The following is a 24,134-nucleotide window of genomic DNA, read 5'->3' on the forward strand; positions in this document are numbered from 1 at the left end:
CAAATCAAACTTTATTGAATCCATGGATGGGGTGAAAAAAAATAAATACTTAAACCTGCCATATGATGGAACAACCATGTTTAAATTAAACTTTTTTAAATCCATGGATGCAGGGACAGTTTAAGAGTATTTGGTGCCCTAGGCAAACCTTCAGTCATATGGTCCTACCCCCAACTTACCTAGTGACAACAGCTTCAGCACAGCACTCCGATCTTCGGCAGTATTGGCTTTCCTCCTCTGGGGCTCATCCTGGTGGGATTTTGCTACCCGCAAAATTATGGTGCTCTAGACAACTGCCTACTTTGCCTAATGGAAGCACTGGCCCTATATGGATGTTTCATTAGCACCTCCGTCAGGGTGAGAAAGTGTTTAGACTTACTACAGAGTAGAACTATATTAAGTGTCCCAGACACTACCCTAATACTATATGTTACAAAAGTAACTAATCAAAACAAACTATATCCAATGACATAAACATGTATTACATGGATACATTTAATCCCCCTAATATGCCAAAGGAATCTAAATGTCATTATCATCAGACTGTATACCATTCCATCGCAGACATTAATAAGCACCATGGCATATTGGTGTGCCTTTAGATCTGATTAGAGGTGCCACGGAAAAGTCACAACTCCTAATACTCAGATCCAGGCAAACACCTGGGCTCTGCCCTCAGCACCTCATAGCACAAGAGACACCAGCAGCAGCAGCTGTAAAACATATAGATGCTTCTTTCTGAGAACATATTTAATCAAGCATTCTCTTCTTCTTAGCTATAGCATGAGACCCAGAGCAGCATGCAAGACAAACATAGCTGGAACCAGTATTTTGGGCAGCACACGGCATTTCCTCATCTTTCCCCTTCAGAGATACCTCCTTCAAAGTCCTTCTAGCCTCTCTCTTATTCCCAGACTTAGTGAGAGGGGAAAGAATACATTGAGCACTGGATGTGACTCATTCTGAGTATTGGGAGCTGCATCAGTGAAGGAGTTCGGACAGCTATATGCATCAATAAAAATAAGAATACTATATCAAATTTCAAAATACTAATTTATAATATAAACAAACTTAAAACTCAAAAATATAAAATTCATAAAAATCTCTCTCTCAAAGAATGAAAAAAAAATTGAGTGAAAATTCAGTATATTCAAAAACACTGCTCTAGGCAGAAAGGAAGTGTTGTGAAACGTGGACCCTTGAGCCGACTAGAGTGTATTTATTTATTTTATTTATTTATTTATTGGGTTTTATATACCGCCGTTTATCAAGATATCACGTCGGTGTACAGAGAACATATTAACATACGCCTTGGCGTTATAAAACGAACGCCGTAGCTTCCACTGAGGGATCCTCTATAGAGGATCCACTGAGGGAACAGGACCAGGAGATCTGACAGGACCTTCACCTTTACCAACCCACGTTCACCGCAGGTTGAGCCTTTGGGTGCCGGGGCCGGCAGGACTTAGGTGGAGGTCTCCTGGCGAAGAGGAATCCAGTTTGGGGTCCGAGTCGAGGCAGACAGCAGAGCAGAGAGGATGGAGCCAGTCCAGAGGTTGTGGTGGGCAGAAAAGGTGCAAGACGAGGAGACAGGCCGGAGTCAGGGCAGGCAGCAGGTTAGCGGAGACCAGAGACAAGCCAAGGATCAGGGTGGGCAGCAGACAAGGAATACCAGAAGACAAGCCGAAGTCAGGAACAAGGAGTCAAGCAGAAGTGGAGCAGGAACTGGAACACGGAGGCAGGAGCAGAGCAGAGCAGGAACGAGGAAACAGCAACTAGCTACTCAGAGTACGACCTGTTGCTAAGGCAAGGTGATAGTGCTTAAAATGGCCTATATATAGGCCTTTGCTGATGACATAACGATGGAGGCCGGGCCAAGGTTTCCTGCCGCGGTTCCTTTAAATTCCCAGCTTCGGCGAGCGCACACGCCTAAAAGAGGCAGAGTCAGAGTTCGGCAGCATCTCCCTCGTGGGGAGAATGCCGCGGGAAGGCCCCGTCGTGGGACAGCGTGGCAAGAGAGAGCCAGCAGAGAGTCTCCAGCGCCTCGGGTAAGGAAGGGGGAGCCCGGTCGCAGCTGTCCACGGCCGATCTCCCAACAGGGCCGATCTCCCAACAGGAAGCACAGATTTAATCAAATGACTTAATTGCTGATTACAAACAAAAAAACTCACTTATAAACCGAAAAACAAATACCCTTTCCTTTTAATCCTATTTAACCAGCCTATAGGTATTCAAAAAAATCAATTCCAATCCAATTTACAAAATCATTCATGCATGTATTTATAAACAAAATTTCATTACCATCATTGATGACCCTCACTAGTATCCAACAAGGATCCTTGTTTCGCCTGAGATAGCTTCATCGGGAGCATTACATGACAAGAATATCAGGAGGATTACTTGACAAAAAAATCTAATATTCACATAAAATATTAACTTCTCTTATTTGTTCCATTCTATTCGAGACACCGTGACTAACCATGATGCTATCCACTTGTTAAATTTCACTCGTGACAAATCTGAAAGCGCTCTTCCTCTATGTGCACTAGCCTCACCAAATGAGAAGCAGAATTGTGACTTTCAAGTCATATTGCTTTGACTTACCAGAGTCTGACAGACAATTCATAATTTTTTTTTAAGAGAAGCCACTATAAGTATGAACTAATTTGTATCTTACAAAGAGAGTTTCTTTGAGTAGAATTTACCTATTTGATGGAATACTATTATTTCAGCTTGCAAGAATCAAGTTTGTTCTTAAAGGAGTATGTCATCCAAGGTAGGCTCAGAAAGTAGGCAAAGATGTAATTAATGCTCCAAGAAATATTAAAGGATGGATAGCATTAAATATATTATTGTACATGTGAACAGAGAGAGAAAAAAAAGACATTTTCTTTTCCAGAATGTGAGGTCCATTGTATTTCCAAGGGAAAAGTGGATCTTCTCTGATGGTTGAATAGCCCTGTGCAAAGCCTACTAGTGAGATGCATACTCATAATATATGCCTAGTAACACAATCTTACCCATCAAGTCTGTTCAATTTTCCCTACCTATTGCACTATCATGGATTCCACAGGACCTCTGGGTCTTCCCTTCCATGTCATGTTTCTATCATGTCTACTCCTCCACACCCCACACCCCCCAAATTTTGCTTTCTTTCTAGGGCAGTGGTATTCATTTCCAGCCTTCGAGGGCCACAAATGGGTTGGGTTTTCCGGATATCCCTATTAAGCATAAATGAAAGATTTACATGATTGCCGCGCCTTAGTTGAAGGCAAATATATCTGATGCATATTCATTAGGAATATCCCGAAAACCTAATCCGTTTGCAGCCCTTAAGCAGAGAACACTACTGTTCTAGGGTGTATACTGTGAGCTCCTCAAGTCTGTGAGGGTTTGTATTTAATGTCTCCTCCAAACTGCTTCATTCCTACAGGTATTCCTGATAGGACTTGTGGGAATTCAAGGGCAGCCGCAGCAACCTAGAAAGCAGCCCAGATACATAACTTTGATGTTAATTTCTCCTTCTGTAGAAAATCAGCCATGCTATGTATGTTCCGCAAGAGATACTGTTTATTGCTTTTTTGCTCCTCTCCTGCCTCTTAATCTTGCCCCTAAACCTTTTTCTTTCTGGATCATTAATCCACTATTTTTTATTCTGTCCTCTTTGAAAGGATTTCACTGTGTACGCCGCTTGTCGGGGATCCTTTGTACATGACTTGTCTGGTTCTCTCTTCTTGTAACAGAACTTCTCTGCTGTTTATTTACATGTAAGTATCGCAGGTTTCCGACAAAGACCAGCATTGCAACACTATAATTCAATCTGACCCAGAATTGTAGGAAAAAGTGGAGAATTACATTTCACACCTTTCTTCACATTAAATATGAAAAAGAAAGGAATTTTAATATACTTATTTATTAATCATCAACTGTTTTTGTTGTGTTTTGCAGAGTTTCATTAGAAAAAAAAAATACACCACTTCCTTCCCTCCCCTGAAAAAAGCTTTTTTCCACAATAAGGAAATGTATAGCACAACACCAATCCTATAAGCTTACTCTTCTTGCACAATGATATTAAGTATGTTGATCAAAGGTTTCAGTGCATCACAGTGTGACAGTGATTAATCATAATCACCTAAATATGTATCTAAAGGCTTTCATCCAATTTATAATCCCAACACTGTATACTATCCTCACATTTTTGGGACATGCATGAAGCCAATTCTGGAATGTAATCCATGATAATCTTTTCAATGCAAAGATATTCTAAGAAAGGTTTTGACTGACAAGCAATGTTCCATAGATCTGGAAGGGAGGAGGAATAGCCTAGTGGTTAGAGCAGTGGGCTACGAACCAGGAGACCAGGGTTCAAGTCCTGCTGTGACCTTGGGCAAGTCACTTTACCCTCCATTGCCTCAGGTACAAAACTTAGATTGTAAGCCCTCTGGGGATAGGGAAATACCTACAGTAACTAAATGTAAACTGATGTGACATCTCAGATCGCATGTCGGTATATAAAAATAAATAAATATTACTAAAAATCTAGTCTTCAGTGTCACAGTTTAAAAAAAGGGAGCACTTTTGCATATGTGACATTTACCAACTGCAAATTAATGTCTCTTGTAACAAGAAAGCAACATTAATATTGATGAGACTATGGGGCTCAGAAGGGGTTGGAGGAGCTGCAATCTAATGTCTGAGGTTGGACGACACCTGAGACCACATAGGTACTTCTGCTGGAGATACTTACCTTGACCTTAAAGTCAAGTCAGACTATGATAACAGAAAAAGCAAGGGAAGGAAGTGTGAATTTTCCATGATGACCACCATCTCTTTTAACGAAATGGGAATGTGGTAGGTCATTCACCAGCAACACTCAGTACCGCACCCTCTGCCAGCTCTCACCGAGCTGCATTCACATCCTTACAAGCTAGAGGCAGGTAATCTTGTGCCATGCAAACTCTTCAAAATGTGCAGTAATTAACACACACAAGGAGCCAAGTATCATAATGATCAAACAACCTACCTACCTTTGTTTGTGTGGAGTCTCTGTGCTGACTGAATGATGCCTAGTAAGCTTTCTTTGCAGAACAGAAGCAGATTCTTCAGCTGGCTCCAAAGGCTCCTGGCATGCCACAGGAAAATGACTCAGTGTGTTTGCCCGCCGCCTAAACCCTTGTTGGGATGCATGGGCGGCCTCTTCTGAGGCAGGACACTCAGGGCCCTTGGAAAGATCTCCCACAGATCCATGGGTTTGGAGAGGAATGTCAGGAAGTGGCTCCACTTCCTGGTCACATACAAACAAATCCTAAAATAGATTTCAAAAGAGAAGACTTCAGTCCAGAGAATCACATGATTGTAAAGCAAATTTAGTTTTTAAAATAGATGCACATTACTAGAGAGGATAATTTTATTTAGTTTTATTTATTTATTTAGAGTTTTTATATACCGGCAATCATGAAAACATATCTTGCTGGTTTACATAGAACGGGGGTGCAATAAATACATAGAACTAGAACTGTGGTGACAGAAGGTACAGTTACATTTAACAAGGGTGGCCGAACTTGGAGAAGGAAGAAGAGAGGAGGATAGAAATGGTTAAACAATATACAATAATGAAACTAGAACCTGTTCTTATCCATCTTCAAAATCAGGAATACTACACTCTCTGTTTTATTAGATTCCAGAATCTTCCCAGAAGCTAGCTTTAGAATACTTGTACTTTCCAGGTTAAAGGTCTCCGGTAGCAGCTATCTATAGCACCACAACAACGATGTAGCATTTCAGGTTAGTTGTTAACGTTTCCAAATATAGTAAGTGAGCCTACATAGCTAGCCACGGCTCCTTCCCAAACTCATAGAAGTAAAAAAAAAAAAGCAATACCTCTGAAATGTTTCTTTCTGAATGTAAGATAAACAGTTCCATCAGTTTTTAAGAGAAACACTCTTTACACTGAAAAACTGGTCAACATACAAAACCATCACAGTAAAACCCAAGAATTCAAACTGGTACAGACGTTTATTGAAAAGGATAGGTGCATGAATCGTTACAAGCCCCTGAATTAAAAAAAACCCAAAACAAACAAACAACCCCCCCCACCCCTTCCTCTCTTTGTCACCAAATTAGGAGTGCAGCATTGATATCACCATATTTGAAAAAGCTGCAGGAATATCTAATGGCAAGTTCTCCTGGATCTGAAGACATCTTGGTTTCCCAGGCTTATTTGTTTATATCTTACATTAGCATGTTAGTTTTATGATTACTTAATATATTTTGGCTACCTTGAAAACCATGCCTGTTAGCAGTCAAAAAGACTGTAGTTTTGACATGCCTGCTCTCTATGCACACCATAACTGAACTGCAAAAGCAGAGCTGTTTCATCAGGACAGACAAGTCTAGCTGGAGCACCCTGGGAGATGCTCGTTTCCCAGACCAGATACAGTTGTAGAACTACACTATAGGTGGAAGATAACTTCAATAAACTCACTGAGGGTTATGCAATAAAATCAGGCCATTCCCAAGTACCCCCAATGCACAGGCTGTTAAAACAAGTTCCGCAAACACTCCCCCAAAAGCAGTTACTCAACAGTAGTAAATCAGCTTTATAGCACTGTTCAAAACATTTATACACACAAGGATGACATTTGCGATGGACTTCTTTTGACAAGTTCAGTATTACTAAAGATTCAATTCTAAAATCTGTATAAATATTCATGAGCATGTGGACATGGAAATTGTTGATAAAAATACTTGCTTATTGTTCTGAGCTATTAGTACAAATGTAGCAGCAGATATTGTTCTGTAAAGTACAAGGGGATCATGTCACACTGTAGCAAACATTCCCCATGTACTACCACAGAAATACCATGAAATGAACACAAATCTATGGATATCATGTTATGGCAAGTAACTCATTTTGGTTTTCATTATTTATTTATTTATTTAAAGAATTTATATACCGGGGTTCCTGTATAGTATACATATCACCCCGGTTTACAAGGAACCAAAACTATCGCTAAGGAACCGTAACTATCGCTTCATTTAGCGGTTTACATTGAACATTTAGCGGTTTACATTGAACATAGTTAATTTGAGAAAACATAAATAAAACATAAACAAACATAAATAAACATAAATAAACATAAATAAACATAAAATAGTTAATTTGAGAAAAGGTATATAATATGGTTAACCAGTTAATAACTAAAAGGCAGGTTAATAAGTACATAAGTAAGTAAATAACATTGAACTTGATAGAATCTGGTAACAGGATAAAATATAGTGTTGCATATGCTTAAGTACAGTTTCGTGTTAATTTCTTCAGAGAGATATAAGCTGGGGAAGATACGGAGGATATGAAATGCCTTTTTTCTTGCTCATTAGTTCTATGGGAAAGCTTGTTCGAACAACCAAGTCTTAAGTTTCTTTTTAAATGTAGCGTGGCACGGTTCAAGGCGAAGGTCCGGAGGGAGCGAGTTCCAGAGAGAAGGGCCCGCTGTGGATAGAGCACGTTTCCTCAGGGAGGATTTCGCCTGTTGTGTGGTTAGTCTGTACTGATATGCGCTTCTAGTTGGTTTCACTGATGTGTGTAGCTGAATTTGAAATGTTAAATTGAGTGGAGCGATATTATGTAAGGCCTTATGTATCATCATTAAGGACTTGAATTGGATCCTGTATTTTATCGGGAGCCAGTGTAGATGATGCAGGATTGGGGTGATATGGTCTCTTTTTTTGGCATTTGAGAGAATTCTTGCCGAGGCATTCAGGACCATCTGAAGTGGTTTTGTGGTGCAAGCTGGTAGGCCAAGGAGGAGAGAGTTACAGTAGTCCAGTTTTGGGAGTATGATGGCTTGTAGAACCATGCGGAAATCTCTGTACAGAAGAAGTGGTTTTAGTTTCTTTAAGGTTTGTAGTTTAAAGAAACATTCTTTTGTTGTGTTATTGACGAATTTGTTGAAGCTGAATCCACCGTCTAAGATGACTCCCAGGTCCTTTACTTGTTGAGAAAAGGTATCCGGACTTTGGTTGGCGTTCAGAGGAGTGGATGGGACATAGTTTTCCGGTGCTATAATGAGGATTTCAGTTTTGTTTGTGTTTAAGACTAGGTTGAGGCTGGTGAGAAGGTTGTTGATAGCTGCGAGACATTTACTCCAGTGTGACATGGCTTTGTGTAGTGTGTCCTCTATAGGGATGAGGATTTGTATGTCATCCGCATATAGGAAGTGTATAAGCTTGAGGTTGGTGAGTAATTGGCAGAGAGGGAGAAGATATATATTGAAGAGAGTCGGGGAGAGGGATGAACCTTGCGGAACTCCCCTTTTAGATTCGATGGCACGAGACTCTTTGTTATTTATCCTGACCTTGTATGATCTGTCCTCCAAAAAAGATTTGAACCAGTTGAACGCTGCTCCTGTAATGCCAATGTCCGTTAGGCGTTGCAGGAGGCACGGGTGGTTTACAGTATCGAACGCTGAAAGATCCAGGAGAGCGAGGAGGCAAGGTTGGCCTTTTTCTAGATTAAAGATAATGGTGTCTGATAGTGAGGCTAATAGCGATTCTGTGTTCCTAGTCTTACGAAAACCAAATTGGTTTGGGGTGAGGATGTTATTTTCTTCAAGAAAGTCTGAAAGTTGTTTGTTAACCACTTTTTCCATAGTTTTGGCTAACATAGGGAGGTTTGCTATAGGTCTGAAGTTGGCTGGATCTGAGGTGGGAAGGTTGGGCTTTTTGAGGAGCGGTTTGAGCATGGCTAACTTGAGTTGGTTGGGAACTTGACCTTGAGTGAGAGAGCAGTTGATGATGTCTGCAACAGGTTTGGCTATGGTGTTGGTGATCATACTCAGGGTGTTTGAAGGGATATGGTCCGATGGGTGAGAGGAAGGTTTTATTTTTTGAGAATGTTCTCTATTTCTAAAGTAGATGTGGGATCAAACTTGTCCAGCACTGATGGGGTTGTGTTGGGTTGTAAGGTGGTTGAGTGCAATGATTGTTGGGCGGTTGAGTGCGGAGGCTGTTGATCTGTTGTGTCCAAAGATTGTTGAGCGGTTGAGTGAGCTGATTGTTGAATGTGGTTTGGAAGTGTAGCTGCTCCTTTGAGGGGGGCTAGGAGTGATGTGATTTTGTTGTCGAAGGCAGCTAGTTCATTCGCTTTGTTGAGAGCTTGGTCGTCTGGAATGGTAGGCACAGGAGGTTTAGTAAGGGTAGAAACGTATGAGAAAAGTGCTCTTGAATCAAATATGAGGTGGTGGATCTTTTTGGAGAAGAATTATAATGATGAAATGCATGAATTGACAACCCCCTACCACCACCCCAAAAACAAAAACAAAAAAAATCCTGGAATGAAAGGTTTATTATTTTGTGGCCTATTCATCTAAATCAAACTTGATTGTAGCTCTTGAGGATCAGAGTTGGCCACCTCTGCAGTACATGTACCAATTGGGAAAACAATTCATTTCTGTGTAATCATTTATTTTAATGTTTTTGAAATTACTAAAAGAATAATAGGCTATCAAATTATAAATGTTATTTCTACAACTCCATCAGCACAGTTAGCACAAACAAGATAATTCTCTATGCAAAACGATTACAAGTCTTCAGTTTCGAGCAACCGAAGATTACAAAACTTGTCCAAAGTCAGAGTAAGTAACCGGTACAGGAAAACATCTGGCAAGTCAAGACTGCAGCTGTTTGTATTACCTTGTTTCAGGATATCCACAATGAATATGCACAAGATACAATAGAGGCAGTACATGCGTAATTTATCTATTTATTTCTCTTTCATATTTGTATGCCACCCCTTGCACAGCTCAAGGCGGCTGATGACAAAACATACACAATTTAAAATAATAAAAACTAAACAAAAACCAAACCATCAACACCACTACAAAACTACTCAAGAGTTCAGCATGCTCTTACTCAGAGCATGTCAACTGAAATAAAATGTTATTAATAAAAATCTCTCAAGCATATTTACTGTGGTTATCCTGAAAACCAGGCTTGTTTGTGGCTACTGAAGACTGCAGCCACCCCTCATTTACTGTAATGATACAAAACACAGCAAACGAGAAGTACTCTTTTTTTTTTTTTTTTTTTTTTTTTTTTAAGCGAAGCTGCTTTTATTTTAAAATTTCTATTGGTTGACAGTGGAATTTAATGTCCTATAGATTGCCCCAATTACTTTTAACAGGATGGAAATAGATTATTTTAAGGCAGAGGTAAGCACTTCTGGTCCTCAAGTGCCAATTGGGATTTCAGGATATCCACAATAAATATGCATAAGATGCAAATACATCTCATGAATATTCAGCACAGATACCTTGAAAACCTGACTGGCTTGTGGCACTTACCTGCCCCAGGTCTAAGAGCTATAGAAAGTGAATAAAAAGCTTATACCGTGTTTCCCCGAAAATAAGACATCCCCCGAAAATAAGACCTAGTAGAGGTTTTGCCAAATTGCTAAATATAAGACCTCCCCCGAAAGTAAGACCTAGCACATATTACATGTAAACGATCGAATTAGCTACGGTATTCCCTCCCATACAGTAACGCGCGCCCCTGCCGTTTTGTCGCACGTTTAACCTGCTAACTTACCGCCTACCCTTACCCCTGCGTTAGAGGCAGGGGTAAGGGTAGGCGGCAAACTTTCCCCCAGCCCCCACTCACCTGCCCTGGCCGCGTCCATGGGTGCTGGTCTCCAGGGTAGCCCCAGTCCTCTCCCCTCCTCCCAAAGCAACGAAAGCGGAAAAAAAAATCGAAAAAGCAAAAAAAAAAAAGTTGCAAGAGAGAGAGGGGGGAGAGAGGACGGGCAATCCTATGCTCGGGATTGCCAGTCCTCTCCCCTCCTCCCGAAGCAAGGCGCGAAAAGCAGCCTTGCTCCGGGAGGAGGGGAGAGGACTGGCAGTGTACAGTAAAGCAATGAAGTGACTTACTTTTTTCACAGCCCTCCTCCGGAGACGGACATCGACGGACACGGATCGCGGCTCCCCTGCCTCCCGGAGGAGAAGATGGATGCCTGCACTGGCGAAAGCGGCCCCTGTGCGTGCAATTGGGCCGCTCAATGCGGGACGTCACATGCCGTGACGTCAAACGTCGTGACGTCACGCATTGAGCGGCCCAATTGCATGCACAGGGGCCGCTTTCGCCAGTGCAGGCATCCATATTTGCCTCCGGGAGGCAGGTGTTAAAAGAAGAGCGTCCCCTGTGTCTAATTACAGAATAAATACCAGCTTCAGACGGTAATAAAGAAAGGGGTTTATTAATACAGGTAATTATATAGAGGAAGGCGGATAATTCCTCTAGGAGCAGAAAAATACAGAAAGAATTTAGTACAAGCAAAGGTGTACAAGGTCTGTTTAAAATCTGCTCAGAGCTCTTAACGTGTGCATCAGCTTATAAAGGGTCTGGGGTCTGCTATTATCAGTCATCTGCATAATCCACACCCTTTACCTTTAATAGCCAATCGATATATATTTTAACATGTGTACTTTAGCTTGCTCTCACTATAGGCCACAGGCCTCTTCTTATCAGTTAGAATAACAAACTTAGTTCCATCCTTCCAGGAATGATGTCATCTGTGCTGGATAATTCTCTGGCAAGTTCAGTAATCAGTGCTTCATAGTGCTATAACTACATATGTGCAGGATATATGCAGTGCACTATTCTACACAGGGGAGCCGTGATCCGTGTCCGTCGATGTCCGTCTCCGGAGGAGGGCTGTGAAAAAAGTAAGTCACTTCATTGCTTTACTGTACACTGCCAGTCCTCTCCCCTCCTCCCGGAGCAAGGCTGCTTTTCGCGCCTTGCTTCGGGGGGGGGGGGGGGGGGAGGAGGAGAGAGGACTGGCAATCCCGAGCGTACCCGTAGGATTGCCTGTCCTCTCTCCCCTCTCTATCTTGCAACTTTTATTTTTTTCACTTTTTCGCTTTTTTTTTTTTCCCTGCTTTCGTTGCTTGCTTCGGGAGGAGAGGAGAGAGGAGAGAGGACTGGCAATCCCGAGCGTAGGAGAACAGTCCACTTCCTGGTACCTGTCATTTCAAATGTCATTTGAAATGACATTTGAAATGACAGATACCGGTACCAGCGTGTCCGTGAAGCGTTAGGCCAGCACACCCAGGATACTGTATAGCGCTCTATACAGTAAAATGGGTTGCGCGGGCCTAACGCTTCACGGACGCTTCTTACCGTAGACGCAGCTTGCATTTTTTAAAATTACTGTATAAAGAGCGTCACTCTTCTTTTTCAGTCAATCTGTGATTCTGTGAGCACGCAAGCCCAAAAGGGAAGAGAATGCAAGCTTTGTTTTGTTTAGCAACTGCCCTATATATTGGTAATATAATTGGACATCTAGATTAATAAAATCTCATACAAATTGATATAAGAAGGAAGGAATCAAATTAATCAGATTAGTCTGAGTTTCCTTTCTTCTGCATTCTCTCAAAGATCAACAAATGAATGGAGAAGAATGGATGGAAATGGACAATGTGCTCAACGCCCCGTTCTCTCAGGATTCAGTAACATCAGTGGTCATTTTCTAGGTTTGAATCAGCAGCAGCCTCCACCTTTCAGTTTTTCCCAATGGAGAAAAGGAAGCAAGTTAAAAATGATCCCAGCAGGCAGAAGTAGTTGAATACAGGTACTGAGGCAGGGAGAGCAGGCCCTCGAGGAGCGAGTTCATTTTTTTGTTCAACAATATACCGGTATGTGAATTCTTCTTCATGGAAAAATAAGACATCCCCTGAAAATAAGGCCTAGTGCATCTTTGGTAGCAAAAATTAATATAAGACACTGTCTTATTTTCGGGGAAACAGGGTATGTATGTAAGGAGACCTCCAAACCTGTCCCTTACACTAGGGTAAGATGTCTTGTAGGGTACAGTCAGTGATCTCAACATACCCACTTTTTAGTGAGGCCACTGCAGGTAGGAGCATTTAAGGATGTTTGGCCCCCCCCAGTGGGAGGTGCTATAGGGTTTGATAAAACTGCTGTGTATATGGGACAGAGTCAGAGGGAAAAGAACATAAGAACATAAGAACATAAGAAATTGCCATGCTGGGTCAGACCAAGGGTCCATCAAGCCCAGCATCCTGTTTCCAACAGAGGCCAAACCAGGCCACAAGAACCTGGCAATTACCCAAACACCTAGAAGATCCCATGCTACTGATGCAATTAATAGCAGTGACTATTCCCTAAGTAAACTTGATTAATAGCAGTTAATGGACTTCTCTTCCAAGAACTTATCCAAACCTTTTTTGAACCCAGCTACACTAACTGCACTAACCACATTCTCTGGCAACAAATTCCAGAGATTTATTGTGCGTTGAGTGAAAAAGAATTTTCTCCGATTAGTCTTAAATGTGCTACTTGCTAACTTCATGGAATGCCCCCTAGTCCTTCTATTATTCGAAAGTGTAAATAACCGAGTCACATCTACTCGTTCAAGACCTCTCATGATCTTAAAGACCTCTATGATATCCCCCCTCAGCCGTCTCTTCTCCAAGCTGAACAGCCCTAACCTCTTCAGCCTTTCCTCATAGGGGAGCTGTTCCATCCCCTTTATCATTTTGGTTGCCCTTCTCTGTACCTTCTCCATTGCAACTATATCTTTTTTGAGATACGGCGACCAGAATTGTACACAGTATTCAAGGAACTGGAATCACCCTTAGTCACCTAAGAGCTAAAAATCTGAGTGCCTCTCTTTGCGGAGGATACCAGAAAGGGTCATTCCTTCTATATGGCAAGTACCAGGAGTGGGACCTTCTCACAACAGAGGAGTGCCTGAAGCAGAAGAGATCCTATTCAGGGAGGAGGCTGTGGCCCAAGGTCAGGGCACCAGGTTTTACTGGAAGGAAGGAGTCAAGAAGTCATGAGGAGGAGACGTTAAGTCAATAAACCTCATACTGTCCTGAGATTGTCTTGAAGAGGTGTGCGCCAGAGAGGAGCGGACCTTGGTGGAGTTTGCAAGAGGAAAAACTAACTAACCAAGGAAGGGTCCTGGGAGAATTCCTGTCTGAAAGAGCAGTCAGCCAGAAGCTCAAAAACAGAGAATTTGTCGACAGAGAGAAAGGATCGTGGTCTGACAGGACAGGTAAAAGGGAGGAGGGTTTCTTTCTAAAATAGCTTACCTGTCTAGTGATGTGGTGAATTGTTATGAAAGAGATTTATTTTGAGTATTTTTAGATTTTGCTTTGCTGTGTGGTGCACTAGCCATTGATGTGTCTCTAGTTTTGTACTTTGATTTCCCTGCCATCAGTGCCAATAAAGAACTTATTTTGAACAACAGTTTGGAGTCCGAATGGTGGTTTGTGTGCTTAGATTGGGCTAAAAAGCAGAAGAGCCCTAGTGAGGCAAAACCCTACGGGCCTTAAGGAGTTAAATCTTTCCTCCCCTGGGAGTCATGGGGTCTGCACTAGGCCACGAGTCTCTCAGGACAAGGGCTACATGACCTTGGGTGAATAAATGTTTGTTGAGTATATCTGGGTGCAGTGTGGAGGCTATTAATGGAGTGCCTACAGTAGCTGCTCCTCCTGCAATTCTAAAATCTTTTTTTCAGGGTGGAACATACTGTATGTGTGATTTCTTGTAGTCTTTTATATTTTTATTTTATGCAAGTTGCTATTTGGTAAAACCTGAATATTTCCTGTTATTTGGCCTCCAGCAGTTAAAATTACCTGGGGGTGATTTGAATCCTTACTGTTGAACGTTAAGGACAGGGAGGTCGGCGACTAACTCAAACTAAGTGCATTAGTAGGGAAGGAGGTAGAGGGCTTCTGATTTCACAAAACCTAGCAACTTCAGTGCTTGGTGCTGCCAGCATAGACAGAGGCAGTGATGGCATTTAGGATCGTCGAAAACCATAGGTTTTGAAATGAAAATAAAAATGTTATGTAGAAAACTAAATAATTTTGAGCAAGAATACTATAAACCATAGGTACTTTACTCACTTTACTGGCACTATTTATGATGCTGGGTAAGGTACTGTCGAGGTCCATGCTCCCAGAGCTTTCTTGCTGACCTCTGGCTTTACTGCCCTAAAAAAATGAACACAATTGCAATTAATAAAAGTACAAAATACATTCCACCAGTCTTTCCTGGCACTGATGTCAGGCTCACTAGTCTATAGTTTCCTGGAGCCCTTTTAAAATATTGGGGTTACACTGGCCACCCTCCATTTTTCAGGTACAATGGATGATTTTAATGATAGGTTATAAATTTTAACTAATAAATCTGAAATTTCATTTTTGAGTTCCTTCAGAACCCTAGGATGCATACCATCCGGAACAGGTAATTTGCTCCTCTTTAGCTTACCAATCTGGCCTATTGCATCTTCCAGGTTCACAGCTATTTGGTTCAGTTCATCTGAATCATCACCCTTGAAAACCATCTCTGGAATAGTGATCACCCCAACATCCTCATTAGTAAACACAGAAGCAAAGAATTCATTTAGTCTTTCTGCAATAACCATATCTTCCCTTTAACCTCTCGGTCCAACCAACTCCCTCACAAGTTGCTTGCTTCGGATATATTTTTTAAAGTTTTTATTATTAATTTTTGCCTCTATGGCCAACTTCATTTAAAATTCTCTCTTAGCCTGCCTTATCAATGTTTAACACTTAACTTGATAATGCTCATGCTTTTTCCTACTTTCTTCAGACGGATACTTCTTCCAAATTTTTGAAGGATTTTTTTACTAAAATATCTCTTGCACCTCACCTTTTAACCATGCCTTCCTCCCACCTTTCTTAATGCATGGACTACATCTGGACAATGCTTCTAAGACTGTATTTTTAAACAATGTCCATGCCTGTTGTACACTTTTAACCTTTGCAGCTGCACCTTACAGCTTTTTTCTTTTTTCCTCATTTTATCAAAGTTCCCATTTTGAAAATGTAGTTTCAGAGCTGTAGATTTACATATTGTCCCCCTTCCAGTCATTTGATCATGTTATGATCACTATTGCCAAGTGGCCCCACCACCGTTACCTTTCTCACCAAATCCTGCATTCCACTAAAAATTAAATCTAAAATAGCTCGCTCTCTCGTTGGCTCCTGAACCAATTGCTCCATGAAGCAGTAATTTATTCCATCCAGGAATTTTATGTCTCTAGCATGTCCTGATGTTACATTTACCCAGTCAATATTGGGATAATTGAAATCTTCCATTATTACTGCACTGCCAAATTGGTTAGCTTCCCTGATCTCTCTTAGCATTTCATCATCTGTCTGATTATTTTGGCCAGGTGGACAGTAGTATACTCCTATCACTAGACTTTTACCCAACACACATGGGATTTCTACCCATAGAGTCTACTGAGCATTTTGTCTCTTATATGATCTTTACCCTGTTGGACTCTATACCCTCCTGGACAAAGTACTACACCCCACCAAGTTGATCCTCCCTATAATTGCGGTATAATTTGTACCCTAATATAGCACTGTCCCATTGGTTATCCTCCTTCCACCAGGTTTCTGAGATACCAATTATGTCAATCTCATCATTCACTGCTATACATTCTAACTCTCCCATCTTACTTCTTAGACTTCTGGTACTGGCTTACAGACATTTCAAAGTGCATTTTTTGTTTGTATTAACAACTTTCTTTTCAGTTGATGTGGATAATTTGGAATTCTTTAGCTCAGGTGATTCTTTACTTATAAACACAAGGGTTACTTTTGCTTTTATTGGAACCTCTCTGTTGGGATACCCTAACTCTCCTGTTTCATTAGTATCCTTCAAAGGTGCATTCACTCAAACCATGCACTGCAGAGTGACTGTTGGCTTTCCCCCTTGTTCTAGTTTAAAAGCTGCTCTCTCTGATTTGAAAGTTAGGGCCAGCAGCCTGGTTCCATTCTGGTTAAGGTGGAGCCCGTCCTTTTGGAAAAGTGTCCCCCTTCCCCAAAAGGTTGTCCTTCTCAAGCCCTCTTCCCTGCACTATCATCTCTTCCATGTATTGAGACTCCAGAGCTCTTTCTGCCTCTGGGGACCTGCACCTGGAACAGGAAGCATTTCAGATAATGCCACCCTGGAGGTTCTGGATTTCAGCTTTCTGATTATTCCACAAACATGGCCTGTATGGGAGGATAGCAAGAAGGAAGGCAACATTGAAAAAAAGCAATGTGATATGCCGCATAGAGTTTGCAAAGAAACACAGTGGCCAATTTTAAATATTACTCGCGCGGGGTACATTTGTGCGTGCTACCCGGTGGCACACAGATGTACACCCGATTTTATAATATGCGCGCGCTGCCGCACGCATGTTATAAAATCCAGGGTCGGCGCTCGCAAGGGGGTGCACACTTGTGCACCCCCTTGCACGCGCCGAGCCCAAGGGGAGCCCCGATGGCTTTCCCCGTTCCCTCCAGGGCCGCTCCAAAATCGGAGCGGCCTTGGAGGGAACTTTTTTTTCGCCCCCCCCCCCCACCTTCCCCTCCCTTTCCCCTATCTAACCCACCCCCCAGCCCTAACTAAATCCCCCCCAACCTTTGTTTCAAAGGTTACGCCTGCCCAAGGCAGGCATAACTTGCGCGCGCGAACCTCCGGCAGGGTTGCTGTGCCGGAGGACTCAGGAATGCCCCCAGACTGCCCCGGATCGCCGCCACACCCCCAGCCCTGCCCCTGGACCACCCATTTTGGAAAGCCCCAGGACATACACACGTCCCGGGGCTTGCGCGCGCCGCCGAGCCTATGCAAAATAGGGCTCGGTGAGTGCAGGGGTAGGTTTTGGGGGGGTTACACGCGTAACCTTTTGAAAATCAACCCCTTAGGGAACACTGTACACGTGTGGGAGAAGGTTTTATAGTTTGATGAACTTTTCACTCTCAATACAAAGTGATATGTATTATATAAAACAAACACAGAACATTCCCCTGCCAACAGCATCCCTACAGTAGAGCCTGGTAGAGGCAGTATTATGTTTTGGAGATGCTTTGCACCATCCCTACAGTAGAGCCTGGTAGAGGCAGTATTATGTTTTGGAGATGCTTTGCACCATCCCTACAGTAGAGCCTGGTAGAGGCAGTATTATGTTTTGGAGATGCTTTGCACCATCCCTACAGTAGAGCCTGGTAGAGGCAGTATTATGTTTTGGAGATGCTTTGCACCATCCCTACAGTAAAGCCTGGTAGAGGCAGTATTATGTTTTGGAGATGCTTTGCACCATCCCTACAGTAAAGCCTGGTAGAGGCAGTATTAGGTTTTGGAGATGCTTTGCACCATCAGACAAGGCGGCTTGTGAAGAACAAGGGAAAAATGGATGGTGCAAAGTACAGGCAGTCCCTAGAGGAAAACCTGTTCCAGTCTACCCGAGACCTGGGATCAGAGAAAAGATTCACCTTTCAGCAGGACAATTATCCTAAGCACAAAGTAAAGCAACAATGGAGTGGCTCAGAAAGAAGAAAATGAATAGCCTCAGGTGGCCCGGTTAAAGCCCAGACCTGAATCCAATAGAAAATCTGTGGCAAGACTTGAAGACTGCAGTTCATGGATGTTCCCCAGCCAATCTGAAAGAGCTTGAACTCTTATGCAGAGATCTTCTACCCCCTATTTTGTTATGGTATATTTCCATTGTTATAAGTTATCCTCAGCAAACCGCAATCTAAAACATAACTGATGCTAAGATGAGTGGCACATAAGTACTTTAAACAAACAAAAATGCGCTATCTTGCTGTGCAAAGTTGGAAGACACTTATCTTAAATGACTCATGGCTGTTATCCCTGCAAAAGGGGCTTCCAATAAGTACTGTCCCATACATCGGCAGGATACCACCAACTGCTGCTGTCTTCCACTCCAGCCTTGCCTCAGTGGACCCCTGTGCCCCATGCTAAACCCCGCCCACAGACTGACATGACTAGCAGTGACAGACCTGCCCCTTCATGCATGATTTGTGTGCCTTGTACTCTTTCAAATTAGTCCTTCATTTTCAACATGGCTTTTACTGTTCCTACTATTATGGGTCAGGGACACTATAGTACTAGGGGCATCTCTAATATAGCCAACCACCTTCCTCCAAGTCAGTACTTATTCAGGTACCATTGCAAAAATAGTCATCATTTCTAGTCTCTGCAACACTAATGTTCCTTTTGGTTCATGCTCAAACTATTTGTAAGAAATCTGCAGTTATTCATGACTTTCTGATTTCTACTTTACCTGAAGGTTTTTGACTCACTGAGACATGGTTAAAGGATTATGATTTTGCCAAACTGAATTGTCCACCAAATTTCTCATATACATATCAATCTTGGATGGGTCATGGATGGGGATGGGGGGATTGGCAATTTTCTATAAGAAACCTCTGAATTTCCCCAATATTGATATTTCTATCCCACCCCCTTATGAGAGTCTTTGTTTGAAGTCAAATGTACGGAATATCTACTTTACTTATTGTCCACTTGGTCTATTATCCCATAATTCTTCTCCTTTAATAGAGGTCCTGTTGAATGCTAATTTTGATTTATCCAAGACTTATTTTAGGACACTTCAACCTTCATGTTGACGCTAATTTGTCTTACTCTTCTTAATACATTGTCAGCATGTGGTTGGCAACAAATTATTTCGGTCCTCACCCACAGAGCTGGACATTCACTCAATTTGATATTTATAAATAATTCTGAATTTTCCATATGCAATATATATGCTCTGCTAAAGAATTTCTATAGAGCAACCATCTCCTAATTCCTTTCTCACTAACTTCTATTTCTTAGAATTCTCAGCTTCTGCTTTCAAGTTAAATCCATGAAGCAAGGTTTTATAAACCAGATCTATGTTCGAATTTATACCAATGCTTGAATCTGCAAATAGTGACTCACCTGATGAACTACTGACCCTATGGGACACCTCACTGAACATTGTCCTTGACAATTTAACACCAAGAAAGATCTTCATGAGGAAGAGATGTAACATTGCCCCATGGTTTAATAGTTTTTTGTACTGTACAATTAGGGAAACACTAGTATATAATATCAATCAATTATTTACTTAAAGGACCTCAAACCTTTAAGTAAATAATTTTTTAATGAAAGCAACGTAAAATTTCAAGTTTCATTAGCAAGTTTCCTTTGATTAATAGTTTTTTGTAACAAGAAGAGAGAAGTGTGAAGGACTGAAAGGAGATGGAGATGATATCCTACCCCGTTAATTTATCTACCTATCAATTTACTCTCTTGAACCATCAAAATGCTAATACTGCTTCTGCAAAAAAAAAAACCAAAAAAAAAACCACACATTTATTTATTATTTACTTCTCTTTTCTTATATACTGCACATCAGACACCAGATCTGGCCAGAACAGTTTACAATTAAAACACAATAAAAATACAATCAATGTAAACATATCCATAAATGAATAAAAACACAATAAAATAACATAATACATTAATAGCCCTAATCTAAACACTTCCAGCACAGTCTATCTATACCATTCTCGATTTAGAATTTGCCCAGGCTATGATGGAAAAAGCCAGGCCTTTACCTTTTTCCTAAAATTAAGATAATTCTGTTCCACCCTCATCTCCAAAGGTGCCAAGTTCCACAACTCAGGACCACCAACTGAGAACATCTTTTTCCTGTTTAGATTTATTTATTTATTTAAAATTTTTATATACCGACATTCATCCAGGATATCACATCGGTTCACAGTGTAACGCAAACAGACGCCATGCATGGCGCTTTACATAGAACAAATAAAACATGTTAACACGGGAATAAGGGGGTAAGAAAACATGGGAGAAATTGCATTAAATAATAAACAAGATTTATTATTAAATAATAAACAAGATAATAAACTAGATGAACCAACACAAAAGCCGCTGATTTTCTTGTAGATAATCCACGCCCCTTCCACTTATTCCAAATAATCAATTTTATTCAATAATCCAAGAGAACGTTTTCACTCTGTTAAGATTATTAATCTGATTTCAGTGCCCTCTAATACTCCACCTTCAACTCCTCAACAGAGTCTAGCAGACACTTTTGCAATTTACTTTAATGAAGAAGTGATTGCTTATCAGGCAAACATTTCAAAATTCTGCGAATGCTGTAATTGATTATGTACTAACAGATGGAACAAGATGGGAATGTTTTGAAACTGTGTTGGAAACTGATGTTATTTCCATCATTAATAGAATGAATTCATCAACTAGCCCCCTTATTCCATGAGCCACAGCTCTGTTAAAACTCACCAAAGTAGAATCAGCCAGCTTCATCTCAAAATTTATAAATAAATCACTGAATGTGGGTTCTCTTTCTGATTCACTGAAAAGAGCATCAATAAATCCAATCTTGAAAAAGGCTTCTGCTGATCCAACATTACTTTCAAATTACCATCCCATCTCATCCCTATAATATCTGGCCAAAATAGTAGAGAATGCAGTACTTCAACAACTCACCACTTTTCTTGACTCTAATCCTACTCTGGGCTTAGTACCAATTTAGGTTGCGGCAATTTCACAATAAGGAAATGCTCTCTCTAATTTCAATACCATTCGGCCGGTTTCGATCATGGAATTTCTTTTGTATTCTTTCTCCATTAGATTCTTCCCTCTAGAATGTATTCTCTCAGCATTGCTGGTTCCGTGATTTCATGGTTTACTTCTTAATGTGTCGCTCTCAACAAGTAAAATGTGGGTTAAAAACTTCAGCTTGGGTCCCTTTGACTTCTGGTGTACCCCAATGCTCGGCATTATCTCTCCCAAAAGAGGTAAGAACAATAGCAGAACCAAAGGTTTCCCGAAAAGTTCTCAAAACACATCTATTTCAAAAAGCATATTCCACCTAATTACTACAGTCATCTACATAGGTATTTGTATTTATCAGTGTTGTCAATGCTTGTGTTTGTGTTTTGATTTATGTCATAGTTGATTGATTTTTATGTAATTTCATATAATTTTATTGTGTGTGTTTTCCTGTATCCGGCCCTGAACGTAGGAAAGGTTGGTAACAAATATTTCAACAAAAATGTTAAAAATAAATGGTTTAATGCCTCGCTCCAGCTACAGACGACAATGTAGTTTAAGAGCAAAGTACCAAGGACAACCAGCAATTCCATCACTAAAATTAACACACTTAAGTACATGAACGAGCTCTATCTTTGGCTGGCCCTTGTATATGGAATGAGCTACCAAGCAATCTGAGATTAGAACCAATCTTTTCAAGTTTTAAAAAGAAATTAAAAACATTTATTTAATCTCACATTTGGAGAATAAAATGAAGGGAAGTAAGTAAATTTGAAGGACAAGGAAAGTGGCTAGATTACCATTGTTGTGGGAATCTTTACTGATATAGTGTTATTTTATATTGGATTTGAATACTTTTATGAATGTTTTATTGTTTTTATTTTAATGTAACTTGTTTTAGAATGTAATTTGTTTTAGAATGTAAACCGGTATGATTTCCTTTGAATACTGGTATATAAATTGAAATAAATAAATAAAATAAAAGACAAATACAGAGTCAAGGGGTGTGAAGACTTGTGCAATTGAGACTTTGGATTGTTTTTTTTTTTATTTTCATAGTAATTACTTTCGGAATATTTCTATAATTGTTCTTTCCTGATGAAACTCCTTTGGGAGTTAGGCTCCTAAATTGACCCTTTTGAAAATTTACTAGGGCTGAGTCCCCAAATTTAAGCTATTAGTTTCATTAGATCCCTAAATTTAAGATCCTAAAAAAGGGGGTAGTTACAGAGGTGGATCACCAAATTATTTATTACTTACTACTATTTAACATTTCTATAGCACTACACAATGTATGTAGCGCTGTATTTAATCAAATGTGCACTGTCCCAAGTTCTTCCAAATTTAGATTCTATGGTATCCAGAGATTTCTTTTGATCCATTATTGCTAATTCCAATTCCCTGTCTTTACCAAGAATCTCTTGAAACAGAGGAAAGCAAAGGAAACTGAACTGACAAATTTCTCCAAGGTCACTAAGGCTCTCTAGATCTCCAAGCTGACTGTCATAGGTCTTACAAGACTGCAAATTTCTCAGCAACAGGTTTTAAGGAAACCACCTTCTGTTGGAGAACCTGAAATTCTCAATACCATTCCTTCTTGAAAAGACTGCATGTGGTTGGAGGAGAGTAATTATATTAATCCAGTTTCTGCACTCATTTTGGCAGCCTCAAGCCCTGCTACAGAGTAGAATCTGACATCATCCGAAGGTGCTATTACTGTCAGGACTCTGGAAGATCCTTCATAGGCTGGCACTGAAGGAGGAAAGGAAAACGTGTCTCCAAGTTCAAGGTCTTATCCAAGTCCGGGGAAGCTGCTACTGCTTCCTCAATCAGCAGTGCCCCCCACCCCACCCCCAAGAACACAGCACTAGAGTCTACCAGTTAGTGCACTCTCAAAATGTGTGCTTCAATTGGGCCTGAAGAGATCCCCACTCCAAGGTCCACAGGGAAGAACCTGGAGATTGCTTTTCCGTTTAACTATTAGTTTGGCCCAGCAACCCTCCATTTGGGGGGGGGGGGGGCACGTCTGGCATATTGAACACACCCCTTCCCCATCCTGGTGTCTTATTGCTCAGCCCTTAAATGTGCCAATGTGAGCTCGTGGAAGCTCTGAGGTTCAATTTGTAGTGTGTGACTACCTTTCAAGAGCCATGCTCCCTTCATGAGGTCGGTGTGAAATAAGCTTATGATGAAGTCTAAGTATACAAAGTAAACTGGGTATTTCGATAACATTGTTTTTAGCTCATTTTCTACTGAGCTTATAAAGAGAGTCTAACTCTTGAAAGCTAGGTCACAAATGTATGAAGTTAATCCAATAAAAAATTATCAGCACTTATGAATTACTTGTTGACTTATTTCTACACATCTAAGGGCCAGATATATTGAGTAATTTTCCCATGGACACAAAATAGGAGAAAACCTTTAGTAAATAGGCCCCAAGTGAACTAAGATGGCAAATGCACGTTTACATTTTGAAAACAAATGATTCTCTTGAACTCCAACTTACAATTTACCTATACATTCAGGTAGCAGCATCCTTAGCTTATTTTGCACTGCTGTAGAAAACTAGTCACTAAGGGCTGGATTTTAAAAAGGTTACGCGCGCCAGGCCTATTTTCAAAAGGCCCAGCTACGCGCATAAACCCCAGGACGCATGTAAGTCCCGGGGCTTTACTAAATGGGTGGGAAGGGGT

The 24,134-nt window shown here is 40.9% G+C and overlaps 1 protein-coding gene across 5 annotated transcripts in view; it reads right to left on the minus strand.

Annotated features, from left to right (window-relative positions):
- TBC1D1 (TBC1 domain family member 1) overlaps nt 1-24,134 on the minus strand; it is a 480,914-nt gene that overhangs the window by 204,945 nt on the left and 251,835 nt on the right. For all 5 annotated transcript variants that reach the window (XM_029589471.1, XM_029589507.1, XM_029589478.1 and 2 more), the window contains 2 exons: nt 14,937-15,023; nt 5,028-5,305 (listed from right to left, as the gene is read on the minus strand). In XM_029589471.1, the coding sequence (XP_029445331.1) occupies nt 5,028-5,305; nt 14,937-15,023 (365 nt within the window). The remainder of the gene's footprint in view (nt 1-5,027; nt 5,306-14,936; nt 15,024-24,134) is intronic.

This window comes from Rhinatrema bivittatum, chromosome 1, assembly GCF_901001135.1.
Source record: "Rhinatrema bivittatum chromosome 1, aRhiBiv1.1, whole genome shotgun sequence".
NCBI lineage: Eukaryota > Metazoa > Chordata > Amphibia > Gymnophiona > Rhinatrematidae > Rhinatrema > Rhinatrema bivittatum.